The following is a 25,400-nucleotide window of genomic DNA, read 5'->3' on the forward strand; positions in this document are numbered from 1 at the left end:
TAATTTACTAAATAAATTTAATTTAAAAAAATTCATAAATCATGATTTCTCTTATTTTACGATTAGGTAAAAAATATAATTCGAATTTAAATTCTTAAATTTATAATAAAAATATCAAATCATATGATTATACATTTTAAGTTATGATTTAAAATTAACATTATCTTTTATATATTATAATTATTTTAATAAATATAAAAATAATTTAATTTAATCACTGCAGTATCATTAATACATTAATAATTAAATTATGAGTCTCGGGGTTGAAATTTAAGTTTACTTTTTTTTTCAATTATATTATAATTAATGTTACATTAATTGGCATGCATACACTATTTTGGTAACTCATAAATCATGGTAGAGTGAGAAAAGTAAAAAAGTTTACGTAGCAAAAAAAAAAGAAAAAAAACATAATAGCACGAGCTTATTGTATAGAAGATTCAAGACAAACTCCAAGAACAAAGTCACATGTAAGACATTATTATATTGGATAAAATTTGTGTGATTAGGTTTGACTGGACCCACAAAAAATGGAAAAGAGAAGTAACGTACATATTTTCGTCAGTATATCACTTTGTCGTTTTCTGGAATAATGAAATACAGAGACTTGTCAGACAACCAGGCTTCATAAAGTTGGTTAGATGGGGTGATCAAGTCAATTAATGAATAATCAACGGTTATTATTTTAACACGTCATTTCATGTTTTAAATGCAGAACTTTAACTGAAAGTTCCGTTAATTGTTACCTGACGGCGTTAATTTACGCGATTTAGAGAGAATGTATTCTCTCCCAGCTCAGCAAGCTCTGTAGTCGCTTTTCCCTCTCTCTTTCGTTTCATTCTACTTCCAAGCATTCCGCAACACTTGGGAATCTATGGAGCGAGCTGCAATTTCAGGCTTCGGAAGTTATTTCACCCTTCGGAGCTAGATCAATGTCTTCGACTTACCCGAGAGAGGTGTGGCTCGGAGTGCTGTCTAGGTGAGTTAACAGATCTAAGGAATCTGGATATATTTGCATAGCTAAGGCTGTCATCTCTTAGTTTCAGAATTTTGGAATTTTTCATTATTGGTCATGCTTTTGATTTATGTAATCTGATATTGCTGGATGAGACGTAATGAAAAAACAACTCCTCCTCATTTTTTATCTTATATTTTCTAAATTTTTTTTTTTTCCGTAATCTGTCTACCTTTCGCGTATCTCAAATTGCAAATTTTGAAGGGGTTTACCTTTTAAATTTTCCTTTAAATCTTATTTCCGTAGAGTTTCTTTTCATTTCTAAAAATAAGATTTGTGGTAGGTAGATCAATTTAAGCCAGAGGGTGTCATTAATGTTGTACTCTTTCTTTATTTTCTGAGAACTACTTGCATATTTTTGCTTATTTTCCTGCTTATTATTTCAGTGTCTCCTGTTGCCGAGTTATTCATTGTTAAATTTTTAGATTGGAACCTTATATTAATTTGACAGAAAACGTTTGTAACGGGTTAGTATGCTTATGAATGGTATGGTATTACTGAGGTTGGGAAAGAGGAGGAAATGAAGATGAGATTGAATTAGAAGAATTTTAGGCAACTTCGTGGTATTTGTGGTAGCAGAAGTATTAAGGTGATGTGCTGCCCTCAATGAAGGGGGGGTTCGCACACTGGAGCTACGTCCGTTTGAGAGTGTTTATTTTGGTTTTTTGAGGGTTCACAGAAGCCCATGAAACCGACAGTGGGAAAATGTAGAAGTTGTTTTAATGCTAGCATTAGCTTTACAAAAAAACTCTACTAATTATTCAAACTTATTTTATTCTAATATGTGTGTATAAATATATGCTTACGAGTAGTAACGGGTTAATGAACTTTTTCAGCAGTGTTTTCTTTTAAATCCATAGCTAGAAAAACTACACACACTCACACGTAATCTTATTTGTAGAAGTTCTATAATTGATTATATATACATGTATATATTGTGTGCGCACACACATAATTAGGTGTTACGAAATTAGTAAACTAAGTCATGTGGCAACAGCAAATCAATACGGCTTTCATTTTGAGACATTTTGCAGATACAAGTCTTTGCTTAAGCAACTTTTCCATGCTAGAATTTTCCCATAATGACTCACATGCATTTCTACTTTTTTTTAAAGAGCATAAAGAGCACTAGGAGAAGAAAAAACGATGTTCCAGTTTCACTAAATATGTTTGTGGAGTTCTACTCTAAATGCTGCACTTTGATATCATGTCCATGAAATTTCTGATATTATCATGATTGATCTTACCATTTCATTTGTCTCAGATGTAGGCATGGGTTTTTGGGTTTGCTGCAAAGCTGATTAAGTCTTAAGCAGAAGAAATTGCAGGTGAAACAATCTTCTCAAAGCTTTTATGTAACCTCTACAGTAACATTATGTGGAATTTTATAATGTCCTGTTACAAGATTTGATGTGAATGACATATCCTTTTTCTTAAGGTGTACACTCTGTAGGATTTTATAAATTTAATTAACAAGCACTTGACTTCTCACAAATTTATAGGGAGGAGATCCAGAGAATTAAAAGAAATTTGCAAACTTGAAGTAGGGTCTTTTTAAGTTCCTAGAATAAATGAAATTGATGTATATGAAACATGTTAATAATGGTGGTTTTTTCCTTTCTAGTTTCTAGATTTACAGCAGATAAAAAACCATGAATTGGTACTAGTTGGCATGATATTTTGGAAACTTCATGCGTTTACCATGGTTTAGCACATGAAGGTATATGTCATTGCATTGGCAATGTAGAGTTATTTGTTTGCCTTTGTGATGGTTTTCTTCATGCTCATCGTATTTTATTATGAACTATTCTTTTTATTATCTGAAAGCCTTTCCTCAAATCCATCACACCTTGATTTAGCAAGTCATATCCCTCTTTGAATTCACATGCTTCATTTATCATTTGATATAAGTGGACCACAAATGCCATAACAATCTGCAAATTCTATTGTTTCCATCTCTTGTCTAAGAATAAAAACCAGGATTTTTTTTCATCAACTATTTCATCAAATTCCAAAGATTTTGTCTCTCGTTCCAAAGACAATTTCTCAAATCCTGTTCAATTTAACCAAGGTTATCTTTTTCCACCATATCTTTTGTCCACATACTACTCAGAAGAGGTTCCAATTTTGATTTATTCCTGAATCATTTGCAAAATCAATTTCAATGGCTTGAGCTTCAGAAACTTCTGTTTGACAGCATCATGTGAGCTGTATTAGGAAGATGAAGTATATGATTATGCTCTGGAATAAACTTAGTTATCTCATACTAGCCATTATTTCTATCAAGAACAATTACCATAAATGCATCACAGTCGGATCTTCCTTCTGCAAAGGTCTTTTGACTTTCAATCTTGTTTTCTTTAATTTGAAACCCTACTATACAACAAACAAACGTTCGTGAAATTAGCTTTCCGATCTTTGGACAATGTTTTATACCCACTTCGACTGCTAAAAAGCCGGCCAGTCTCCAAAAGTCGAATGCTATCTCTTCTTGTTCAAATTGTGCCCTTTTTCTGTGTACAGTACTCTTCTAACAGATGGAGAAATGAGACAAGACTTTTCGACTTTTGATGTTGATTCATCTAAATTCATGCTAAGAATAAAGCAAACCAAACAAATAATCTAGCTAGTTTGATTCCCCAATGCATATTCCCCGAAGATTAAAAAAATGTACATGTGTATAGAAGGGGAAAAAGTTAATGTCTGCAATATCATTGTTCTTGATGATCTCGAGGCGGTGTAAGAGTTGTTGGACTGAAAGTGGAGTCAATATCATTTTCACTGAAAGTGGTTTTTTTTTCATCTTCCTTTTAGCTGCGGTGAAAGCAAGGGAGGGATAGTGGAATTTTTCACTTTCTCAGCACTCCGGACAATCGCATGAGTCTACTTGTGACACTTGATCTGATCTGGATTTCTGTATCTTTTCTGTTTCAATGTCTTTCTATTTTGATGATCATTTACTAAAAACAGTGTGACCTACCTACATAAGTTATCACAAATCTTCAATGAAGATTAGGGAAAAAGTATTCCGAAAACCATTAATCGTGACAAGGTATAAGATCTGAACCAAATACCATAACAAAAGGGCCTTGTGCTCGTTCTAGTCAACTATTTGTCCCCCGAAATTCCCTCTTCGCGAACGCAACACCTTTTTAGTTAAATTAACACACCAAAATTTTACATCATCACCAGGAAGATTCAGTTCATTCCTCTACTCAACTATCTAAATCGTGCAAAGTTTACTGATGAAAACAAAGGTTAGGTCTGGAAGATAAACTTCAACTCTCTGATCGGATTCGAGCAAGGAAACACCTAATTGAGTATTCACTGAATATTCAATAAAAGATGAGATGATGCAGACTTTCTATATTGTTTATTCTTTTCTACATCTGCAGATTGACTACTTCATCTAGAAACATGAAGTGCCACTGAGAAAGCCTTTGGCTGGGTCCCTTAGAATAGACAGCTACAGCTCAAATTGTTAGAATAGTCAACCGCTACTCAATCTTGAATCATAAGAATTCTTGCATGATATATTAATTTAGACCTTTATACAAGGTCATTAAATATTAATATTACAATATACTAAAGGTTTGTTGATTACCAAAATCAAACTTCTTAGTTAAACAGTTTGGTTGTGAGGATGGATTACTCTTAATGTTTCTGAATAATTTGATGCCCTTAAATTGTTTTTTTAAGAAGATCATTAGATTTTGTAATGGTGCGAAATTTTCTTAAATTCTAAGGAATAAAGAAGTTATCATGTTCTATAATAATTTGATGAAGAATCAAATAATTATGTGTGTGTGTGTATAGATATATATATATATGTTTTGTTTAGCTTTCAAGGATTCCGTAAACATTGGGATTGAACCCATAAATAAGTTAGAGCGAAAGCAACTGGGGTGAGATGCAAAATAATTGTATTTGCACCAGTTAGACTTTCAACTTTTAGCTTTTTTTTAAAAAAAAAAAATGTATTTTAGAGGATTATATAATTCTCATTTTACCATATTTATTTTTATTCATATTATATATATATATATATGTGTGTGTGTGTGTGTGGGTGTATTACAATATATTAGAACTTATCAAGCAACTTGCCATCCTTTGAAACATCCAAATTCAAAATTAATTTTCTCAGCAAAGACTCAAACCAGAACACAACTTCTTTTTCTTTCTCCATGGATACCGAAGCTTCATGGTAATTAAATCTGTCTTCTACTCTTCTAATTTCAACTTGTCTTAATTATTATTAATTGAAAACTTCCTTTCCTTTTCTTTCCTCCGGGAAAAAAAGAAAAAACAAAAAGAAAAAGAAAATATATTCTCTGGTGTCTGACTCGGTTGTTGTTTGAAATTTAATTATGTCGAAATTAACGTCGGCAGGTTTGAGAGCAGCGAGATGCTGGCCACCTTTATCGCATCGACGCCATTGTTGTCGGAATCATGGAGGATGTGCAGTGTTGCCACCAGAAACTCGCCGCAGAGTTTCGTGATGGAGCAAGTCGGGGAGATTGTCTACGTGGCTTTCCCTGCTGCGCAGATGGTCCATGTGGGATCGGAGCCGAGTTGCAGAGAGATGGTGCGGCTAGATTTCGCTAGCTGTAGTAGCGCTTTATTTCCTCTGTGTCGGCCGATCGACGGCGAGGAGCCGGTGATGGTGCACGCAGCCTTGCTTTCTCTCTTCTTGTCGGTGTTTCAATCTCCCAGTTTTCAAAGCCAGGTGAGTTTAGAATTCTCTCCTTCATCATTATCTTAATTGATCTCGGTTGAAGCCTAACAGTGGGGAGGGAAAACAATTCTTGTTTTTTCTCACCAAATTAATTTTCTATATATATATTAACACAATAATTGAATTTTACATATTTGATTCTCAAAAGAAGAAAACAATTGTTTTTCAAAAAAATAATAATAACAACAGGTAAAGGTTGTATGTGGTTGCTTTCATATCCGAAGCATATTTGATTAGACTAGGAGTTATTATCCTTGTTTTCATCCAAATCAAAGCAGAAGAAACCATCATATTCAGTTACCATTCACGATCAATAAAATGTCAACTAAAATTACATCCAGAACAAATTCATAAATCATATGTGTATGTATATATATATATATATATATATATATAGAATACGAACAAATACATTTTAAATTCCTTCGATAAAATTCTGTAAACAAATTAAATTTTGAATTTGTACAAAATATAGTCAGAATCTGTTTATAAACAGCATAAGTTCATCTCAATCAAGTTTTAATTTAATTTGTGGACCCTCAGGTTCAAAAACTTTTAAGAAAATAAATATATTTTACACACACTTCTAACGCTAACTCAACACTAATATACTTAATAATTATAAGTAATATTATAAAATTGATTTGATATGTAAATATAGGTGAGTTCAAAGTTGAGATTGAATTTCAAGCCTAAAGTTCTAAACAAAGTAGTCAAGACTATTTCTAAAACTTTGAATATAGCTGAAAAGTATTTGATCATAAAGGAGAATCAAATTAAGGAAAACTAATAATTTGATTCTAAATTTTTAGAATATCATGATTTGTCTGAAAAAGTTCTGATAGAACAAAAATCAATGGAAAGGCTTTGCTTTATAAAAAGTCCTTTGTCCTTTTCATTTCTAATATCATACCATTTTGGAAGTCACTGAAACTCACTCTACTCATTGGTTACTTCATTGAAATATAAATCAATGGATGCAATAAGAAACAACATAAAATACACCAACTTGCACAATCAATCCAAAGATTGCAATTGCCCAAATCCTGTTTTTTTTTTTTTTTTTTTTCTTTTTTACAAAACCATTTGGGTGCGTTAAATATTTAATTCTTATGAAATGCATTTAAAAATATGTATGATAAAAAAGCGAATTTTGAGGAGAGTCTTAAATGCACAAGAAATAATATATCTTAAGATTTGGTAGAAAATTTCCTAATTGTTAAACGAGACAAAAAAAAAAAAATGAATTTATTCAGCTTAACATAATTTAATAAGTATTCTTTTATGTTTGTGTTAATTAATTCACAATATTTTAAAATAAATCCTTAGTTTTTTTATTTTTATTTTTTATAGGATTATTAGATTATTTACAAGTAAAATAAAAATGAATAATAATTGTACCGTACCACACGCAACAGAAAATAAAAGTTGGATAAAAATGGTGCGTCAAGGTCAACTTTTAATGGGAATGACTTGGAAATTCATATGAATAATCTCATGTCCATGTTCAATGCATGGTGTTTTGTCGGATCAAGAAGAAAAAAACAATCCGCTCGCGAACCCCGCACTTCAACCCCACATAAGTCCTCTCAACACACACACACACACACACACGTGTGTGTGTGTATATATATATATACACTTCGTAAATGTCAAAATATATGTAGAATATAAAGGCTATGTTTACATTAAAAATACTTTTTACTTTTTATTTTTTTAATTTATATATATTTTATTATAAAATCAAATAAAATGATATTATTATCAGTATTTTTTAAACAATTATTATGTGTAATTAATTCTTAACTTTATGAATTAAATATTTATTTAAATAAATACATTTCTGTTTTATCAAGATAGAGTTTCTATATTAGTTTGTAGTTAGGGGGGGGGGGGGCATGTTTATTTGTAGCACAGAGTTGAGCAAGAGAAGCATTAAGAATCAATATCCATAATTAACCTCGTTGATGAAAATATGATCAAACATTGAAACTAGAAATTTGGAGTTGACCGTCTAATTGCAAATGTAGTAGTTGTTGACCAAGAAATTTGGAGTTGACCGTCTAATTGCAAGTGTTGTAGTTGTTGACGATTCGAAAACGCACTACATCAATCTTTTCTATAGTGAAATTAAGCAAATTTGGGACACCCTGAAAATCTCCTTCCAGTAATACCCATTTGGGATGCCACCTGCAAACCAAATTACAGAGCTAAAACTTGTACCGTATCAACCCCAAAAACAACAGTTCCACAATTATCCATGCACACAACTCCCAATTTGGACCATCCATCTTGACCCATTGAAGCATCGCAATTTAACTTGTATTTGTACCTTCATTAGGGTGGATGCTAAAAGTTGTTGCCTTAAAAATTTGGCTGCTCTTCATTTCTCTAACAAGAATCTCTCTTTTCCTGATTCTAGCTCGTTGATGTTTTAGTGGAGCTTTTGTAGTAAGAGAAGAAATGGGAGCATTCATTTTTCCTGGCGAGCCCTTTATTTACAACTCCATCAAATCCCCCCATAGAATATACGAGAACCACGAACCAGGAAACAGACGATGATGTGGAAGAAAAACTTTGAAACCAAGCATGAAACCTTAACATTATCCTGAAAAGGGACGGAAGTTGACTAATCTTCCAAACATCTCTTGCATAGGAGCAATCTCTGTAAAGATGGTCAATGTTTTCTTCTGCATCTCCACACGTAGGACAAGTGCTACGTACCATATTAGTGTTCCGCATGGCCAATCTCGGTAGTAACAAATCCAGTTAATGAACTAAAATGAACATCAGGGTTATGGCTGGATTTAAGTGACGTAAGGAATAATGGAGTCTTAACAAAACGTTTAGAATAAATAAAATAGGTATTTTGGAATTTAGTTAATGAAGTTGATTATTGAATTGCTATGAGTAACTAATTCAAGTGTCCTTGCAGATGCCGGCATTAACTCAGAAATGCAAATCGGTGGTGATCACAGGCCACTCTGTCGGTGGAGCACTGGCTTCCTTCTCCGCACTCTATCTCCTCTCTCGCCTCCAATCCCTCCCTTCTTCACCATTCCACCTTATCTGTATCACTTTTGGCGCACCACTCCTCGGCAACCGCTCCCTTTCTCGAGCCATTATCCGTGAAAGATGGGCTGCCAACTTTTGCCATGTCCTCTCCAAACACGACGTGGTTCCCAGGCTCCTGATTTCTCCACCTTCCCTCCTTGCTCCTCACCTCCAACACCTCCTCCACTTGTGCAATCTGCCTAACCAACACATTGCTGAAATTTTCTGCTTCGTGTTGGCTTACTTGGTTCAAGCTGGAGATGGGACGAGCACGAGTGGGTTTTGGCCATTTGGGAGCTATCTTTTCTGTTCTCAGATGGGAGCTCTGTGTCTTGACACTGCTGAGTCGGTTATCAAGATGATGCAGTTGACTCTCATGACGGCTTCTCCAACTTCTTGCATTGAAGACCATCTCAACTACGAACAATATGTGGGTAGAGTTTGTTCCCAGTTTTTGACTGCTAGAAGCTTCGTGAATGGAGTTAACGAACCAAACTATGATGCAGGCGTTTCGTTGGCCTTGGACTCAGCCGGAATTCCAAATCAGGTAATTTCCATTTTAGTTGCTGAAATTACTGGGTGTCTTGATTCAAGCTCAAGTACAAAGAATTACCAAGTGAATTAGCAACCAATTTGATGATGTTGAAACAGGAAATGATAGCGGGAGCAGCCAGAGATTGTCTGAAGATGGCAAGGAGGATGACACGAACATCACCAAATCTGAATGCTGGAGCGCTCGCCATTAGATTATCTCACCATGTACCTTACCGAGCAGAGATTGAATGGTACAAAGCATGCTGTGATATGTCTGATGATCAAATGGGTTACTATGATTCTTTCAAGTTAAGACAATCTTCAAGAAGGGAAGCCAGAGTGAACATGAACCGCATCAAACTTGCCAACTTCTGGGACAGGATAATTGAAATGTTGCAGAACAATGAGCTGCCTCATGATTTTACCACGCGCGAAAAATGGGTAAACACTTCTCAGTTCTACAAGCTCCTATTCGAGCCACTAGATATAGCAGAATATTACAGGACCCAACAGCATCGCGTGAAGGGTCATTACATTAAGCATGGGAGAGAGAGGAGATACGAGATTTTTGACAGATGGTGGAGGAACACACATGTGGATGATGAAGGAAACAAGCAGATCAGGAGCAGATTCGCAAGTGCAACACAGGATTCTTGTTTCTGGGCAAGAGTGGAGGAAGCAAGAGATTGGATTGACAGTGTTAGAAGTGAGAATGATGCAAGGAAGAGAGGTTTACTGTGGGAGAACATTAATGAATTTGAAAAGTACGCCGAAGGGCTGGTGGAGAGGAAAGAAGTTTCCATTGATGTTCTGGCTAGGAATTCAAGCTATAGTTTGTGGGTGGAAGATTTCAAAGTACTGAAATCACAGATTCAGAAATTCCCTCCCCATCACGATCATGATTTTCCCAGCTATTTGGATGGAGGAATTGTTCCTTAATCTATACCCCTACTATGTGTATCATATATACACATATATATATATATATATATCATGCTTTAGGCGTAATTTCCAAGCGACTCTTATTACCATCTATGTAATATATATGATCAATAAACGCTTGCAATTCTAGCTTAGTTTTCTTTATGACTTGCTTGGATTATTTAAGGATGCAGACTGATCTCCATAATTATAAATCACAAAAGAAAAAACAGAATATTATTAATTTACTTGCTTAATAAATAAGAAGAGTTCTTTTTTGGGGTTAAAAAACATGTTCTTAAAGAAAGAATATTAATCTCTCAATTGAAAATGATAAGACTTAGACTATAAAGCAAGTGTTATTTGTATATCTGATTGATACACAAAGGCAAATGAATTAAAGATATTGGGAATCTACAATTTATGTTTTATTTATTCAACTGCATATTGAACCCATCAAAGGAGTGAATAATTTCCTCTAACATCATTCTGGTGTGAGTATCAAGAGGATTCTCTGGCTTATCTGAATGAGCAATATTCAAAAGGTAAAGCTTCTTCGATGCCACAAAAGCAGCTGAGAATATCCTCTTCATTCCTCCCCTGCTGCTATCAACCTTGTACTCAAATTCGTATACTTGCACACCACTTTGGCCTGACCTCTCTGCAACCCTAATTACCTCCGCGTCCTTCGTACTCTCCTGCATACCAAACAGAAAAAATAAACATTATCTCAACTCCCCCCTATGTCATCTAGTTGCCTTATTCTAGAAATTCAGACACATTTTTAGAAACTCAGGATCATATTTTGCAGTTTTTTACATAACTTTTTCTTCTGAAGCTGAACAATCCTCACGCCAAACTAGAACAATATCCTTCCCACAATGAAAAAAGTAACATGCTCAACCATGGACTATTCCCTTTTTCAGAAAATTCAGACCTAGTGCTTATTTTTCATTTACTTGATTATATGAATATTAGTCGAGTTCTCAACAAAGAAGATCTGTTTCCTGATCGAGGCTATTTTCAACTCCTACTTTGCCTGTTAGAATTTCAACAGATACACAGGTACCTAAAGCACCAGAATTTCCACCACCTCCTATTAGTTTAATCGAAGATATTTTGGAAGACACCAATTTTATTTCTACTAATGGAGTTCATTCCAAGTTCCTTGGGAAAAGGTTGCTCTGAGTCAAATAAATATCACCAAACAGATTAACATAATTTCATTTTTTCTGAAATATAAAGTGTGAATTTATTAATATAGATACTAAGTGGATGCCACTCATGTATAAAATTTACAAGTCAATTAACATATCAACAATTTCAGTTAAATCCTCCATAGAAACAAGAGAATGATCTCAGTAACAAAAAACCAATAATCTGGAACCATCTATTATTAAGGATATCAAAACCATTTATGTCCTCAACCTCATCAAAAGCCCCCCATTCATCTCCTTCCATACTACCTAAAAGATAGAGAGCGGAATTATGTCCACTTATTTCCGCCGGCCTCTGATACCCATCCACGCCCAAATTTCTTCCCTCACCAAACCTGTCATCACCCAACTAATACCCATTAGCCCATACACCAAAGTCCACAGCTTGTAAACCTCCGGACACCAAAGCAAAACATGCTTACAAGTCTTCTCATCCCTCTTACCAAGAAAACAAGCATTGACCAATATCTTTCCCCTCTTCTTCAAGTTGTCAATTGTAAAAAAATTCCCTACTAGCCTCCCATGCAAAAAAAGATGAACATAGTACTAACAGAAATAAAATGTTGAGTTTGGGTAAGCACATGAAATAAACAGTTACCTTGCGCTTCTCTGCTTGAATAAGCTTATCAGCCACAAACTGAGGGCTACCAAATTCTTCAAGACTACTGAGACGAACCGGATTCACCACTACCCCAACATTGTTACTCCCTTTATTTGCCTCCTCAAACAAAACAGTTGCTCCTGCCTTATCTACCTTATCACCAAAACCCATGAAGGAAAAGAAGAAATTAACCAATGAACATACAAACTGACCATCAAAAAAGACAAAGAGGGGTTTAAACCTTAATCCAAGAAGAGGGTCTGAGTAGAGTGAAACCCTCCTTGACATCTGTGTATCTCTCCAGCTGCAATTCTTGGTTTTCCATAGCTATAGAATCTTTCAGCAGAAATCCATTTACGAGTAATGCGAGAATTGGGAAGCTGAGGTTTCTCCTGCTGAAGCAAAGCGAAGGTAGCAGGGCCTTTCTGTCGTTGTCAATGCCTGTTTTTAAAGCGTGAATTTGAGATAAAAAAGGGAATCTCGGAGCTGATACAGAGAGTAGGGTTTTGGTACGAGAGAAATTAGGAAAATAGGGAGGGTTGTGGCACTGGTTTGAGGACAGAAATGAGCAAGCTTGTAGAGCCATGGGTTGAAGGAAATGTCTGTTTACAATAGAGTGGATAGACAAATTTTTAAGGTCCAGAACTGAACTGGACCGGACCGGACCGAATCTAAACCGAATTAAAAGTCCCGGCATGGAGACCGGACCGGTTCATTTCCTTCTTCAAAAAATGTCAGGGTGGACGAGTAGGCAACGTGGAACAAGAGACAGAACACAGTTTTTATGACGATTTATAGAAAAAAGAGAAGGAAAATCCAAAACAAGCTTCATAGCCTCGGAAACTTAGTTCTTTCGAATTTCTTACATAAATCCAATGTTTTAGAACCTTGTTTGGTTTGCATCAAACACAAAATTATTCAATTCGTTTTCCCCAGAAGCTGGAGTCGCCATGTTCTTGCGCCTCTCTTCCTTTCATCCCCAGTCCTTTTTCTCTGTAAGTTTCGGTTCTCTCTCTCTCTCCCTCTACATTCTTTTCGGCCGAGTATTCATTCTGTCCATTTTTCAATCCAATGCTTCTTTATTTGGAAGCTGTAATTCGTCAACTCGTATGTAGTTTCATGGATTTTACACAATTTCTAACTAGTAATGAAATTTCTCTGTATTTCTCTTTCACATTATCGTTAAGATGGAAATCCTGAAAGTGGTGATAAAAAAAAGCTGGAATTGTCCTCTGCGTGCGACATATTAATCAATTTACAGTTCCACTGATCAGATATTGGATAATTTTCTACCTGTAATTTGAATTTCAACAACGGAAAAAAAGAGGACAGTATAAAGTCTTTAGTATTTCTGAAGACTGTTTATTAATATGTTGGCAGTAGTTGTATGCAGCTGTTTTCAGTTTCTGTCTGGAGTTCTTCATACCAAAACTTCTACTTTTAACTTGCAGGCGTCAATAAATGCTAGAGAAGTCCTAGGAAGTTTTGTAACCGGCAAGTTTTTAGCATCTCATCCTCTGATTTCTTTCGTTTCATAAATTCATGTTACCCAGGCTATTGTGGTCTATGCAACTTATTATCTATTTGCAAGGTTTTACTTTTCCAGATATGTTTCGACCATATGGCAAAGGTTGGATATTAGAGAGCAGAGGAAGAAGAGTTCTATGGTTTAAGAGCTGCATAAGATCTGTCCAAACATCATGTCGCATTTCTATGCCTGGTACTTCATTAGGGAATGAGGTGAAAGTGCCTTCAAAATTTTTGAGGGGCAAGAATGTGATTCCCGATTCAGATCCTCCAAGCATTGACAATGTCAACAGCTTGTATCAATTCTTTGACCGAAGGTCATACTTTAACATCCTTATGTGTTTGGATTGTTGTTGTTAGAGTTCCTTAGTACTTTGCAGGTTCTTGTTCTTTTGGGTCTAAGAGAGAATGTATTGAACACAAACAGTTCAATTCAAAAATCTAATAGTTCATTTTGAGTACTAAACTAAGTTCACTCTCTCCATTCTTATACAGATCCTTTTAAATTATGTTACAAGTGCGCCAAACCTTTCAAAAGGTCTGATTTGTTTTTTTCTTTTCTTTTTTTCCACTGTGCAGCACCAATCTTGTTGTATTGACTGGAGCTGGAATTAGTACAGAATGTGGAATTCCAGATTATCGAAGGTTCATATTCTTCACTGTTTTTGCTAAATAAACTTAGAGATCTATAAAATACATAGCAACAACTGTTTAATGCTTCAAACACGGAAACAAGTCCTAACGTGCACCTACATTTATTGTGTCAGTAAAGCAGTGTCTTTTATTTGCAATGAAAACAAAGTTTATCTTCTCTCTCTAGGTGTATCATCCAATATCTGAATACTTCTTTAGCCCTTTAATTGATTTAATTGTCCTTGTTTCTTGTTGAACATGAAGTGAGATGCATATATTAAATGTCTTATTTGATTGCCGGTTAACTTTTAGGAGGTTTTTCATCTTTTCTTTTACATATCATAATTATATCTGTATCTTACGGCACTTTTATACTATATCATCAGCGAGAATGAAATATTTTTAATGGTTTAACTCAAAAGTAGGTATTTTACAGAGAGTTGGTAGCTCTTCTGATTCATGGAATGCAGGGTGTATCCTCATCAGTACATTTATTTGTCTGTTTATGCACTCTCTTGAATCCAGGACGAATATTGTTACTTTGACTGACTATGCCTTACCTAAATCAGATTGATGCAGGTTTCCTAGACTTTTCCTTGTAGCATTTTCCTCACTTACCAAAATTGTTTGTTATTTCTTTTGCAATATCATTTTCTATTTCTCTTGGGGAAGAATGCTGACTTCTGTTTTTTTGTTGCAGCCCTAATGGAGCTTATAGTTCCGGTTTCAAACCAATTACCCATCAGGTGATCTGCAGGCATGGGCTGTGAAAATCTGTCTAACATTTGTTTTTAAAAAACCTTTAGCATTATTTAATTTGAGGCTTCTGTTAACTATGTACTAGAAATAAGATCGAAGTTAGAAAGCCTTGCATATAGGGGTAAAGAAAAACAAAATGGTTAATATGGTCGCTTATGTCATATCTCAATAGGAGCGTTATTTGTCATTTTAAGGAACAGGCTAATAAGCATTGTGACAGTACCAGCTTCCCATGCATGGTTTACTTTTGTAGGTTTTCCTAAAAAATTATTGTTTGATTGTTTTGCTTGCAACTGATTTTTTTTTTTTTTTGTGTATTTTGGCAAAATCTGCAAACACTAGGCAGCTGAATAGTTGAGTAAATTTATATCTTTTTCTTTCTTTTCTCCGCAGTTCTTGGGTGAGGGAGAACTTGGCTCGTCAATTTGAACTAACCGACCTTTGCTATAATAATTGAAAACAAAAAAAGAAGGGAGAATGGCAGAGGAAATGAGAACTTGTGGAAAACACAGTTTAATGTAGCTTCTTTATTTGCTTCTTTTTATAATAAATGAATGATGTGTGCCAATTTTTCAAACCTATAAAAAAGTATGGTACTTCTTCTGAAGTTCATATTGCTTTATATTTTTGTTACGAAGGAAGCTAAGAAGATTTTATTGTATATAGAAGCCCATTATACCACACTCCCTTTTATCCATCTAAGATATCATTAAGATATTTCTTTAAGCATATTTAGCCAAGATTCTTTTGAAACTTTGCTACTAGCCTTGAAATATGCCTTCTCTGCTGCTGTTAGTTTTGTTTTCCCATATGCCCATATTTTTTTAAAATCTACATTTAAAAAAAAAAAAATCCTATCTGCTTCTGTAGGAGTTTCTCCGTTCAAGCCGCGCACGTAGGCGTTATTGGGCAAGGAGCTATGCTGGATGGAGACGGTTTACTTCTGCACAGCCTGGTGCAGCTCATATTGCTTTGGCATCTTTAGAAAAGGCTGGCCGAATAAATTTCATGATTACTCAGAATGTTGACAGGTAATCAGTTTTTCATACTGTTCTGAGAAATTCTGCTGTATGTAGTCTTCTGATAATTAAGCGCCTGATTCAGGCTTCATCATCGTGCTGGAAGCAACCCACTTGAGCTACATGGGACTGTATATACTGTAGCTTGTTTAGATTGTGGTTTTTCCTTTTCCCGGAACTCATTTCAGGATGAACTAAAAGCCCTTAATCCTAAGGTTAGTATTTCTAATTTAGTGTCATTGCATTATTACCATTATGTATCTCATGTGAAATCTTCTAATATTAATTCTCTATGAACAGATACAAACATCAGAACTCAAGCTAGGACTGACCTTTAATTCAGTGTTAATGAAATTATTAGTTCTCTAAGATTTTGCATCTGTCATCTCATGTGATTAACTATATATATGATAGTTAAGGTTGCCTTAAAATTTCAATGCCCCAACCATCAAGTCTCCTTATATGTCTAATAATTGACTTAATGTTAGATAGGTGTGCAAATGTTCGTTGCTGACATTAGGTTGTATCTTCTTCTTCCTTTTTTTTTTGAGAACCTATTCTTCTCCTAGTTGATCTGTGGTGAACTTTTGAGATTTAGTGTTTTACTGCAGTGGGCTGAAGCAATAGAAAGTTTAGATCATGGTGCCCCTGGATCTGACAAGAGCTTTGGCATGAAGCAAAGGCCTGATGGTGATATAGAGATTGATGAGAAATTCTGGGAGGAAGATTACCACATTCCCACTTGCCAAAAATGCAGTGGAATCTTAAAACCTGATGTAAGTTATTTTGCTTTAATGCATTGAAGTTTAATGTGTTCCAGGTGTATGATACTGATGATGAAGAATGGTGACTTTTCTTGCTCAGTATTTCTAACCTATCTTGTTCCTTCCACCATTTGCTCATGATAGCAACCGTCCTACTTGTTGTAATTGAGATCGTGGATCTCCAAACACCTTAACTTTGATTTTGGTTCAAATTTTAATTTTATGGAATGTTAATGAGAATACAGTACAAATAAGATAAATATTTGAATAGAACAACCTAATTCTAACTCATTTCCGTGTTCAATTCAAGGTGGGTGTTTTTGTGATTTCTTCTTTGACATGTTGGAATATAAATTTATCATTGTGAAAGTGAAAATATAAGTAGATTTGTTCAATTATTAGGTGATCTAGAAGGAGAAGTGACTTTGAAGATTGTGATATCCTAACCCCATATCATTAAAAAAATGTGATTGTTGAGTTTGATATAAGAACTCAAGTGACACACAACCAATAACTTAGTTCAAATTTGTTGAAATTTTTTATGGTCAGCAGTTTGGATTCAAAAAGTTATTGGGCAAGTGATGCTTAAATCCAAGGTGTTACAAATAATATTAGATCACATGTCAGCTTGTTGACTTTGGACTGTTGCTGTTGGATCTTATGGGTATATGGATTGTGATTTGTGATGAAGTAGAAACTACGATACCTCAATCTCAAGTTGAAAAGAAATATGATTATTGAATTCTGCATAAGAGCTCAAGACACACATTATCAATAACTTAAGTTTTCACTTTTAAGAATCAATGACTTAGTTCTAGGGTGTAATGGAGATCCTATTAATGTCATTGATTTATGTTCAATCTTTGTTCTATAGATAGACTTGAATAAAAGATAGTATAGGTGCTTCTGAAGAATGTTAACAGAATAGACTTAAACCAAACAAAATATAAATGCTTATGATTTTGGGTGTGACCATTATCACTGTTGCGTGGAAAGAGACACATTGAACAGCCAACATTTGTGTTCTTGCATATCTTAAACAGTAACACAAAGGAATAGATCAGCATGCATTACAATGCATATGACATAGTCTTGTCCCTTCATAAGCCGAAAAAGGGAGAAAGAAGAAGATACTTTAAAGCCTTTTGATGCAATGCTCTCAAATCTCGAGAAACTGTAGAAAAATTGCAATTGACATTTACTGTATGTGATTAAAATCCGCAAGATTACAGGCTAGATAGTTGACAATGGCTTCCACATTTGTGAATTTTGAAATTTGTTTCAAGATTAGGCGGCTACATGTGCTTATTTTGAGGGAAATATTTTATGATTTTTTTAGTCTAGGTTATTGTCCTGCTGCTTGTTTGCTGGGGCTGAGAAGGGACTCCAACTACAAGTTTTTATCAGTCTTGAGGGAGAAACAGAAAAAATATATGCATTTCTAAGTATGTTGTTCAAATTTATTTGATTTTTTGATCCTTTATACTAATTATTTTCTCCAGATGCTGACATGAACTCAACTCAGCAATACAGAACACAACCATTTACTATTTTGTTACATTTGAATTGAAAATCTGAAGGCAACTCTAATGATTTCATTTTGCTTACTGTGAAGGTTGTCTTCTTCGGTGATAATGTCCCAAAGGATAGAGCTGGCAGGGCAATGGAAGTTGCAAAAGAATGTGATGCTTTCCTCGTACTTGGATCATCTTTGATGACCATGTCTGCATATCGCCTTGTAAGGTGCATATTTTATTTTATCTATTTCTGTATTATGATGGAGATAGAACTTAGTTATCAGTATTCAACATTATTTGCCAGATGCTTTTTTGTATAGGAAGTTTTATTTCCCTATCATACATCAAGAACAATGGACGTTACATTTTCCTTAATTGCTTGCTGATCAGTGAGGAACTGGAGATAGCAATCTAGGATCAATTAAGACAAAATATCCTATTCCTGTTTGGTTAAACTTAAGTTGAATGTGAAATCTTAACTATGTTCGACTAATTCATGACAAATCAGTAGGAACTGTAATTGCTGATTTATGTTTGATATATACGGAGTTAGGTTAGCGCGTTGAAGCCTGGTTACAGGTGAAATAGTAAATAGATGATTTCTGCATTCCATGCAGATTTCTAGTTGTGATTCTGTATTTCTGTCTGATGGTTGAATTGTAGGTTGGCCATATCTTATACATTCTTACATTTTAGCAAAGCAAGATGAGGTGAATTGCAGTCAATTAAGCCATTCCATTTTAGATTATTTCCCCAAGTTTGTTGTATCAGCTGATTGGCTTTTCAAATTTGTTACTTCACAGAGCTGCTCATGAGACAGGTGCTGCTACTGCACTTGTAAATATAGGTCTAACAAGGGCAGATGACTTTGTGCCCTTGAAAATTAATGCCAGACTGGGGGAGGTACAACCGCGATCTTTCTTTTTTTCTCTAAAAAAAAATCAGAAAAAGAAAACTAGTCTTGATCTTTACGGTCTTAGCTGTTTTGATTTTGACATAACGGATTATTGCAGATATTACCTAGAGTGCTTAACTGCGGATCCCTCAGCATTCCTGCCCTTCTATGATGCTATAATCAGTATCCGATGAGTATGAAGTTTCATTTTTGGGTTATGGAGACCAAGTGAAGACAGATGGCGATTTCACCTGCAATTGTATCTTTGAGGCTTGAATTAGAAGAATATTTACTTATGTCTTCATGTGCAATTTTACTACAAGGCCATAAAAGAAATTTTTATTTTTTAGAACTCTCTTTTATTTGTACACTTAATAAACGTAAAAATTACTTGCAGCTTATCTGTATTACTGAACTGTCTGATCATAAATGAGTGCAAGAATCTAAAATATGTTAAGAAACTCATCTGATGAAAAAGCTCCTAAAGTAGGAGTACAGGAATCTCCAACTGTTTAGAGATTGGGTTAAGGAAAAAATCTTGTTAGTTTTTACTCTGTATCATTATGTTTTGGCTTTCAAAATTTGACTCTCAGAGAACAGCTTTTTTATTCTTTTCATTTTATAATTTTCTAGACATTCACATTTTATAATACCATATATTAGTGATAGAAATAAAAGCTTCTAAAAGAATCACATACTACCCAAATACTTGAACATAATTGGGAAGTTTTTCCTTTATAAAAATTTATAGATGACTTCGAAGTCACCAAATCCGTTGTTCCTTATTATGCATGGCAATAGTAGCTAAAAGCACCAGATCCGAGCTGGGTAAGACAATACTAATATCTATAAAAAATGAAAGGTATGTTCAAAAAATTTCACATAGTAAACTAAAACATACCAACAAATTATTCAACCAATGCACAGGCAAGGCTCCTTTGAAAAGAGTCTTTAATCCATACATAAAGGCAGTCCTGCTATTTTCACTACATCATCTGTGTCGGTTGCATCTGAGTTTCTCAAAACTAACTGTCCAAAAAGAAAAAACCTCGATCTCTGACAACTTACCATTTATATATAGTAATATCAACAATATTCCATCTCCATTAATGCCATGTCCTAATCCTCACCAAGTTCTTCGTCAATCTCCTCAACATGATTCACAAGCACCCTCCACTGCACAAGACAATGAGATGAGGAAACTGCACCCACAACGATTTTATTGAAAAATTAAAGAACAAAAACAAATTTGACATGCATACCTGGTCGATATTCAGAGAAATACCTGTAACAAACAGGAAATGAAAAGATAAATGGTTAACTCACTGAATTTCGAAAAACTATGAGACCAACATAGTGTCCAACAATTATGCTGATACTCAGCCAATCAAATTCAAGAGTTGCGAAATGAAATTAATGGCAGTTAAGTAGTAACACAGAGCTTGTTAACATAATGATGCATTCCTATTAAGGTGATTGGTTGGGCACTCCCCCAGGCAGTGCCTAATGTGTGGACTAGCCTCACCAAATAATTTTACATAAATATCATAAAACACCAATAGCATATTCCAAAAATCATTTTTCCATAGGCACAGAGAGAGAGAGAGAGAGAGAGAGAAGTTAGCAATGTTCAAGGAATTCCTTGCTGTTGAAAAGCCCAAAAACATAGAAAAGAAGATCCCTTTATGAGAAGGAAAGGAAAGTTTATCGAGTAACCAACTAGTGAATGAATGATCAAATGCTACGCCCATGATCTTATCCTTTCATCCCCTAGGAATCCATTTACCACTGGAAGGTAGTGAACAATGATCGAACCTGCAGCCTGGTGGCCTGAGATATTAACAACAAAAAAAGAACTAATAACGGAAACTACCTTCTAAAATAAAAGAAATTTTATGTCATCCCAACTTGAAGAATAACAGCCAAAAAATGTATTTGTCAGGGCAAGAGATGAAAGAATACCAGAAGAGTCAGATGACAAATGAAAAGACAGGAAAAAAGTCTTGTATGAAAACTGAAACATTTTTTTGCCCCAGCATCTCTCACTAATTCGTTCCACACAAATGCTTCAGCAAAAAATAGAGTGCACCATACTCAATACTATTTTAGGGGACTCAATGCTCTAAATGTCATGACATAAATTGGACAACAATAATGGAGGGAACAGATTCAGGATAGATTATGGCAAGAATGGCTGACAAAGCATCTAGAGCCAAGTAGGAAAAGTGACTTATGCACAACATTCCAAAGCTCTTCCAATACACTTCCAGATCTTATATAGACAACTCTTTGTAGATTTCATAAATCTTATTTAAGTTGTCAATCAGTCAATGCAACATAAAATAAGAGCAACAACAAAATCTAACTCATAAGTTAGAAAGATAATATGTATATACATATATATAGATATATATGAAAAATGTCCTGTAGTCATATCACCAATGAAGCAATACCACACACAGGTCCTTTTTTTGGGCTTAGGAAAACGCAAAAAGCATAGAGCGAAAGCCCCCAAGCTGTGTGTAACCAGTGACTACAAGCTCATGACAAATACAACCACCAGAAGTTCACAGCTTGAAAACCGGAAACAAGCTCTGTTAGTATTAATATCAAACCTCATTGTTTCAAGCTCAAACTTCCCACGAATTTATTGTGCACATGAACACAATTAATAGTTAAATACGAAAATCGAATCCATATAGCTACAGTGCATTTGAGAAACATATAAAAATTTATTAGCAAATTGTTATCCCAATCTTCAGCCCTAGATAGAATGAGGAAGTCGATACTGTAAATTGTATTTATTGTAATTTTAATGGTGGCAGCATTTTTTACCAAGTTTGATGCAGATTAAAATACCTCTTCTTAATCTAGATTTATTGTATCATTTAGGAATTTTAAGGAATGCAACAATTTTTACTGATGACGTGGATTAGATTAACCTAGATTTACATGTCTTCTCAATATAGAATTTTTTTATTATTTAAGAATCTATTATTATAATTTCATTCGTACTAGCATCAGTTTTATTTTACTTTTGGAAAATCTTAGTCCAATCCTATTTGGGAAAAGTCACTTAAAAAAGCACCATAAATAACTGTATAATCTTGAGAACAGTCTCCTATTCAATAAGCTCTTGAGAATGCTCTCAATTTTACTGATTGTGTGCTCTGATCAAAACTTTAGGTGTGATGCTTAAAAAATATAACGTGTTATATCTAAGAAATTCTAGTTGTGATAACTAAGTTATCTCAAATTTAAGCAACCAAATTAAACCTAATTTACCTTACATTAATGAAGCTTAGCTAACAATCAAAAACCATATGCATTATTCAGAGGTATACTTGAGAAGACACAAAAGTGCACAAGAAACAATTTCATGAAAAAACAGTCCAAAAGCTTATTACCAAACTGGGTTTATATATTATGATCCATGATATAAATTCTTCAATACATTGTTATTTAAGTTTTTTGAGAGGAAAATTCATTTTCAATAGAAAAATAATTCTATCGTGAACCAACTCCATAGTTGTCCCATCCAGCAAAAAGGTTCAGATTAAGAATATCAACACATTGGGATACAAGACAGGGAACTCTATTGAATCTAGGAAGATTGTAACGAAAGAAAGCACTAAAATTTGACTTCAAAACCTTAAAATATTAACTGAACAAACTTTTGTTTTGGTATGCAAATAATCACCCTCAAGTTGTGTAAACCTTCAGTCACCAAAAAAGTCATCATCTCATCTGGACTGTTTAACAAAGGATATGTATTATTTACTTCCAATTAGTTCATGCAAATGATGCTACCTCCCATCAAATTCGACATTGCACTCTTCATAGCTGCCTTTTGTATTCCTCAAACTAAATTACCCTATAAGATTCTATATTTATTCCATTTCAATTACATTTGACTTTTATTTTATCCTTACTGATGTAAGAGTTTACTATGCACCAAATTAGCTCTATTCCTTATTTGAGGAGTTGGGTGCTTTTAGGATTGAAATCAAATCCTCGTCTACAGATATATATATATATGGAATTATATTCATAATTTGAGAAACATGAATGAAATTTTTGGCTCAATTGGAGGATAATTCTCTAAGAGATTTTTTTAATCTTTTGTTTTCTTTTATATTCCTTTTTTTCCTAAAAACTTCACTAACTGAACACTTCAATCCGATCAAAAAAAATTTCTTCATCTTCTCCACATAAAGAAAAAGAAAAATACGCATAAATTGTCCTTACGTGTATTCGGACTCGAGACTAAAAATTACTGTGAACCCCAGAAGACATGAATACCAATCATATCAATAATTCAGGAAAAAAGAAACGTAAAAACTATACTCTTTTACTTCGTAAGTGAATGAAAAGAAAAAAAGCAACTAAGTCAAACCCTAATGACAAATGACAGGGAAACCACTAACTGGGAAGAGAACTCATAAACCATAATCAACACTCTCAAAAGCCCATTGAATGAAAAATCAAATACGATTCCTATAAAAAAAAATGCAACTAGAAAAAGAGAAACAGGACACCTTTCTTTCCCGGTAATTGCTTGCCATCCTTGACATAGAACTCGCGAATATCGACCCAAGTCTTGCCCTGCCAGTTCCTCACAGAAACTCTCCTATTTTTCGATAACTAAACCAAAACACACACACACATCTTTCAGTGCATAAACTAAAGTCAAAAGCCCTAAAAAATCATACAAATAACAGATATATTGAGCACAGAGAGAGAGAGGGAGAGAGCGAAAGCGAGCGAGCGAGCGAGATAGATAGATAGATATATATACATATATATATATATATAGAGAGAGAGAGAGAGAAAGAGAGAGACCTCGCAGACGACGATGCCGTCAGAGTCGTCGGAGGAAGAAACCTTGGAGTATTTCTTGGGAGGCTGGTGAACGTCAGATTTGGCACCGGACGAACGGTCTTCCTCATCCTTTCTCTTCCCTCTCCACGACATTTTCTCAACTGATCTCTCACTCAACTTCCCCGGTATAAGAAACCTAGCGGAAAGAGAATTGAACTATATATAAACCAGAAACAAAATTCTCAAAGCAAAAACATGGAGGTAAGAGACACACCTTTGCCGATTCTCTCTCCCCTCTAATGCCACCAACACTTCGGTTGCTTCACTGAACAGGCCACAACAAAGCGCCATTGCTCTCGTAACTCTCATTTTTAAACCAGGCCTCAGAGCTGGACTTCGTATCCGTCTGTTGGTACGCGCTCCGGTGGCGCGTAGGCAAATCTGATTTATCCTATTTTCCCTTTGTTTGGGCTTGTGGCCCACAAACAAATACTAAATTTCAAAAATTAATTTTATAATTTTTTAAAATGAAATGCATATATATATATATATATATATATTCTCATTATAATACAACTTATTAACGGATTCAAAAAGAACTTATATTACTACCAAAGACTTATTAGTAAATTAAAAGTATGGTTTGAATTTTCTTAATAATTTTAATATTTGTAGCTTTAACTATTAATCAATATAATATTATTTAAAATAATTTTAAATATAATAAATTTATATTGTAACAGAGAGATTGGACATATTTATTAGTATATGTTCTCTACAACGTCTGTACAAAAGATTATGTATAAAAAATATTGAAACTATTATTTTCAACTACAATTTTTATTATTGTTAGAACTATGTGATATGGTTCAACAAGTATTTCTATCGAATTATTTAGTTCTACTCATTATCAATTAGATTAATGATACTTTCAGTAATAAATACATCGAAAAGTTAATAATGGACTAGTCGAAAATTAGAGTTTATCTTAAGCTTGGTCTAAAATTTTTAAAAAATTAATTTTTGTAAACTGTTAAAACAATTTGAAATATGTATATATATATATATATATATTAGTTTTAACACACATAAAAATCCCAAAATTTGTCCTCTTAAAAAATTTATATTTTAAGTTTTATTTTAACTTCAATTTTTAATCTTGTAATACCAATTCTTAATTTAAATTGGTTTTTTAATGATAGAAACAAATTATGTTAAATTTTTTTTAAAAACTCAAACAGTAGAATTTTATATTAAGTAATAACAGTCAAACCTCAAATAACAAAATTACTAAAAATAAAAGCACATTTGTTAACTCCAAAAAATCTCACATTAACAAAATATCAAAGTAAAAATTATATATATGAAGTTAAAATGAACAGTAAGAG

General features: G+C 34.1%; 4 protein-coding genes across 13 annotated transcripts; 2 read left to right on the forward strand and 2 right to left on the reverse strand.

Annotated features, from left to right (window-relative positions):
• Positions 1 to 759: 759 nt before the first annotated feature.
• On the forward strand, positions 760 to 10,414 carry PAD4 (alpha/beta-Hydrolases superfamily protein). Of its 2 annotated transcripts, XM_088223153.1 has the most exons (6): positions 760 to 979; positions 2,280 to 2,343; positions 3,830 to 5,219; positions 5,405 to 5,741; positions 8,686 to 9,351; positions 9,456 to 10,414. In XM_088223153.1, exons 3-6 carry the CDS (start codon positions 5,200 to 5,202, stop codon positions 10,275 to 10,277), a joined length of 1,845 nt encoding a protein of 614 aa, XP_088079279.1. In that variant the 5' UTR covers positions 760 to 979; positions 2,280 to 2,343; positions 3,830 to 5,199; the 3' UTR covers positions 10,278 to 10,414. The 2 variants fall into 2 exon arrangements, with proteins under 2 accessions (XP_088079279.1, XP_021900323.1); XM_022044631.2 differs by lacking the exon at positions 3,830 to 5,219.
• A 169-nt stretch (positions 10,415 to 10,583) lies between these two features.
• LOC110816485 (Photosystem II reaction center PsbP family protein) lies at positions 10,584 to 12,908 on the reverse strand. Its single transcript, XM_022044697.2, has 3 exons — positions 12,319 to 12,908; positions 12,075 to 12,230; positions 10,584 to 10,957 (listed from the first exon to the last, which is right to left on the reverse strand). Exons 1-3 carry the CDS (start codon positions 12,772 to 12,774, stop codon positions 10,688 to 10,690), a joined length of 882 nt encoding a protein of 293 aa, XP_021900389.2. The 5' UTR covers positions 12,775 to 12,908; the 3' UTR covers positions 10,584 to 10,687.
• On the forward strand, positions 12,862 to 19,587 carry SRT2 (sirtuin 2). Of its 8 annotated transcripts, XM_022044775.2 has the most exons (11): positions 12,932 to 13,072; positions 13,529 to 13,571; positions 13,684 to 13,921; positions 14,184 to 14,249; positions 14,938 to 14,983; positions 15,867 to 16,027; positions 16,101 to 16,230; positions 16,627 to 16,791; positions 18,395 to 18,522; positions 19,100 to 19,199; positions 19,310 to 19,587. In XM_022044775.2, the coding sequence occupies exons 1-11, from the start codon at positions 13,028 to 13,030 to the stop codon at positions 19,361 to 19,363; spliced, it is 1,176 nt and encodes a 391-aa protein (XP_021900467.1). In that variant the 5' UTR covers positions 12,932 to 13,027; the 3' UTR covers positions 19,364 to 19,587. The 8 variants fall into 8 exon arrangements, 7 of the variants coding, with proteins under 7 accessions (XP_021900464.1, XP_021900465.1, XP_021900466.1 ...); XR_002540041.2 differs by lacking the exon at positions 13,529 to 13,571 and having other exon boundaries at positions 12,862 to 13,072; positions 13,669 to 13,921; positions 18,395 to 18,517; XM_022044772.2 differs by lacking the exon at positions 13,529 to 13,571 and having other exon boundaries at positions 12,862 to 13,072; positions 13,669 to 13,921.
• A 433-nt stretch (positions 19,588 to 20,020) lies between these two features.
• On the reverse strand, positions 20,021 to 24,440 carry LOC110816548 (RNA polymerase II transcriptional coactivator KIWI-like). Of its 2 annotated transcripts, none has more exons than XR_002540046.2 (5): positions 24,287 to 24,440; positions 24,034 to 24,208; positions 23,730 to 23,835; positions 20,454 to 21,021; positions 20,021 to 20,367 (listed from the first exon to the last, which is right to left on the reverse strand). XR_002540046.2 is itself a non-coding variant. In XM_022044779.2 (5 exons), the coding sequence occupies exons 1-5, from the start codon at positions 24,379 to 24,381 to the stop codon at positions 20,311 to 20,313; spliced, it is 456 nt and encodes a 151-aa protein (XP_021900471.1). In that variant the 5' UTR covers positions 24,382 to 24,440; the 3' UTR covers positions 20,021 to 20,310. The 2 variants fall into 2 exon arrangements, 1 of the variants encoding a protein (XP_021900471.1); XM_022044779.2 differs by having other exon boundaries at positions 20,454 to 20,476.
• Between the last annotated feature and the right edge of the window lie 960 nt (positions 24,441 to 25,400).

The sequence above is a fragment of the Carica papaya genome, chromosome 6 (assembly GCF_054855325.1).
Source record: "Carica papaya isolate Zhongbai chromosome 6, ASM5485532v1, whole genome shotgun sequence".
NCBI lineage: Eukaryota > Viridiplantae > Streptophyta > Magnoliopsida > Brassicales > Caricaceae > Carica > Carica papaya.

Excerpts from the sequence above, each read along its gene's own strand:
- PAD4 (XM_088223153.1), top strand. The coding sequence starts at position 5,200 with ATGGATACCGAAGCTTCATG. Across the intron at positions 5,742-8,685 it reads CTCCCAGTTTTCAAAGCCAG|ATGCCGGCATTAACTCAGAA; the intron begins GTGAGTTTAGAA and ends GTGTCCTTGCAG. Across the intron at positions 9,352-9,455 it reads CAGCCGGAATTCCAAATCAG|GAAATGATAGCGGGAGCAGC; the intron begins GTAATTTCCATT and ends ATGTTGAAACAG.
- LOC110816485 (XM_022044697.2), bottom strand. The coding sequence starts at position 12,774 with ATGCCGGGACTTTTAATTCGGTTTAGATTCGGTCCGGTCCGGTCCAGT. Across the intron at positions 12,231-12,318 it reads GACCCTCTTCTTGGATTAAG|GTAGATAAGGCAGGAGCAAC; the intron begins GTTTAAACCCCT and ends TTTGGTGATAAG. Across the intron at positions 10,958-12,074 it reads TTCAAGCAGAGAAGCGCAAG|GAGAGTACGAAGGACGCGGA; the intron begins GTAACTGTTTAT and ends TTTGGTATGCAG.
- SRT2 (XM_022044772.2), top strand. The coding sequence starts at position 12,862 with ATGACGATTTATAGAAAAAAGAGAAGGAAAATCCAAAACAAGCTTCAT. Across the intron at positions 13,922-14,183 it reads TATCAATTCTTTGACCGAAG|CACCAATCTTGTTGTATTGA; the intron begins GTCATACTTTAA and ends TCCACTGTGCAG. Across the intron at positions 14,250-14,937 it reads GGAATTCCAGATTATCGAAG|CCCTAATGGAGCTTATAGTT; the intron begins GTTCATATTCTT and ends TTTTTGTTGCAG.
- LOC110816548 (XM_022044779.2), bottom strand. The coding sequence starts at position 24,381 with ATGAGAGTTACGAGAGCAATGGCGCTTTGTTGTGGCCTGTTCAGTGAA. Across the intron at positions 23,836-24,033 it reads ACGGCATCGTCGTCTGCGAG|TTATCGAAAAATAGGAGAGT; the intron begins GTCTCTCTCTTT and ends GTTTTGGTTTAG. Across the intron at positions 20,368-20,453 it reads TTTCTCTGAATATCGACCAG|TGGAGGGTGCTTGTGAATCA; the intron begins GTATGCATGTCA and ends TGTCTTGTGCAG.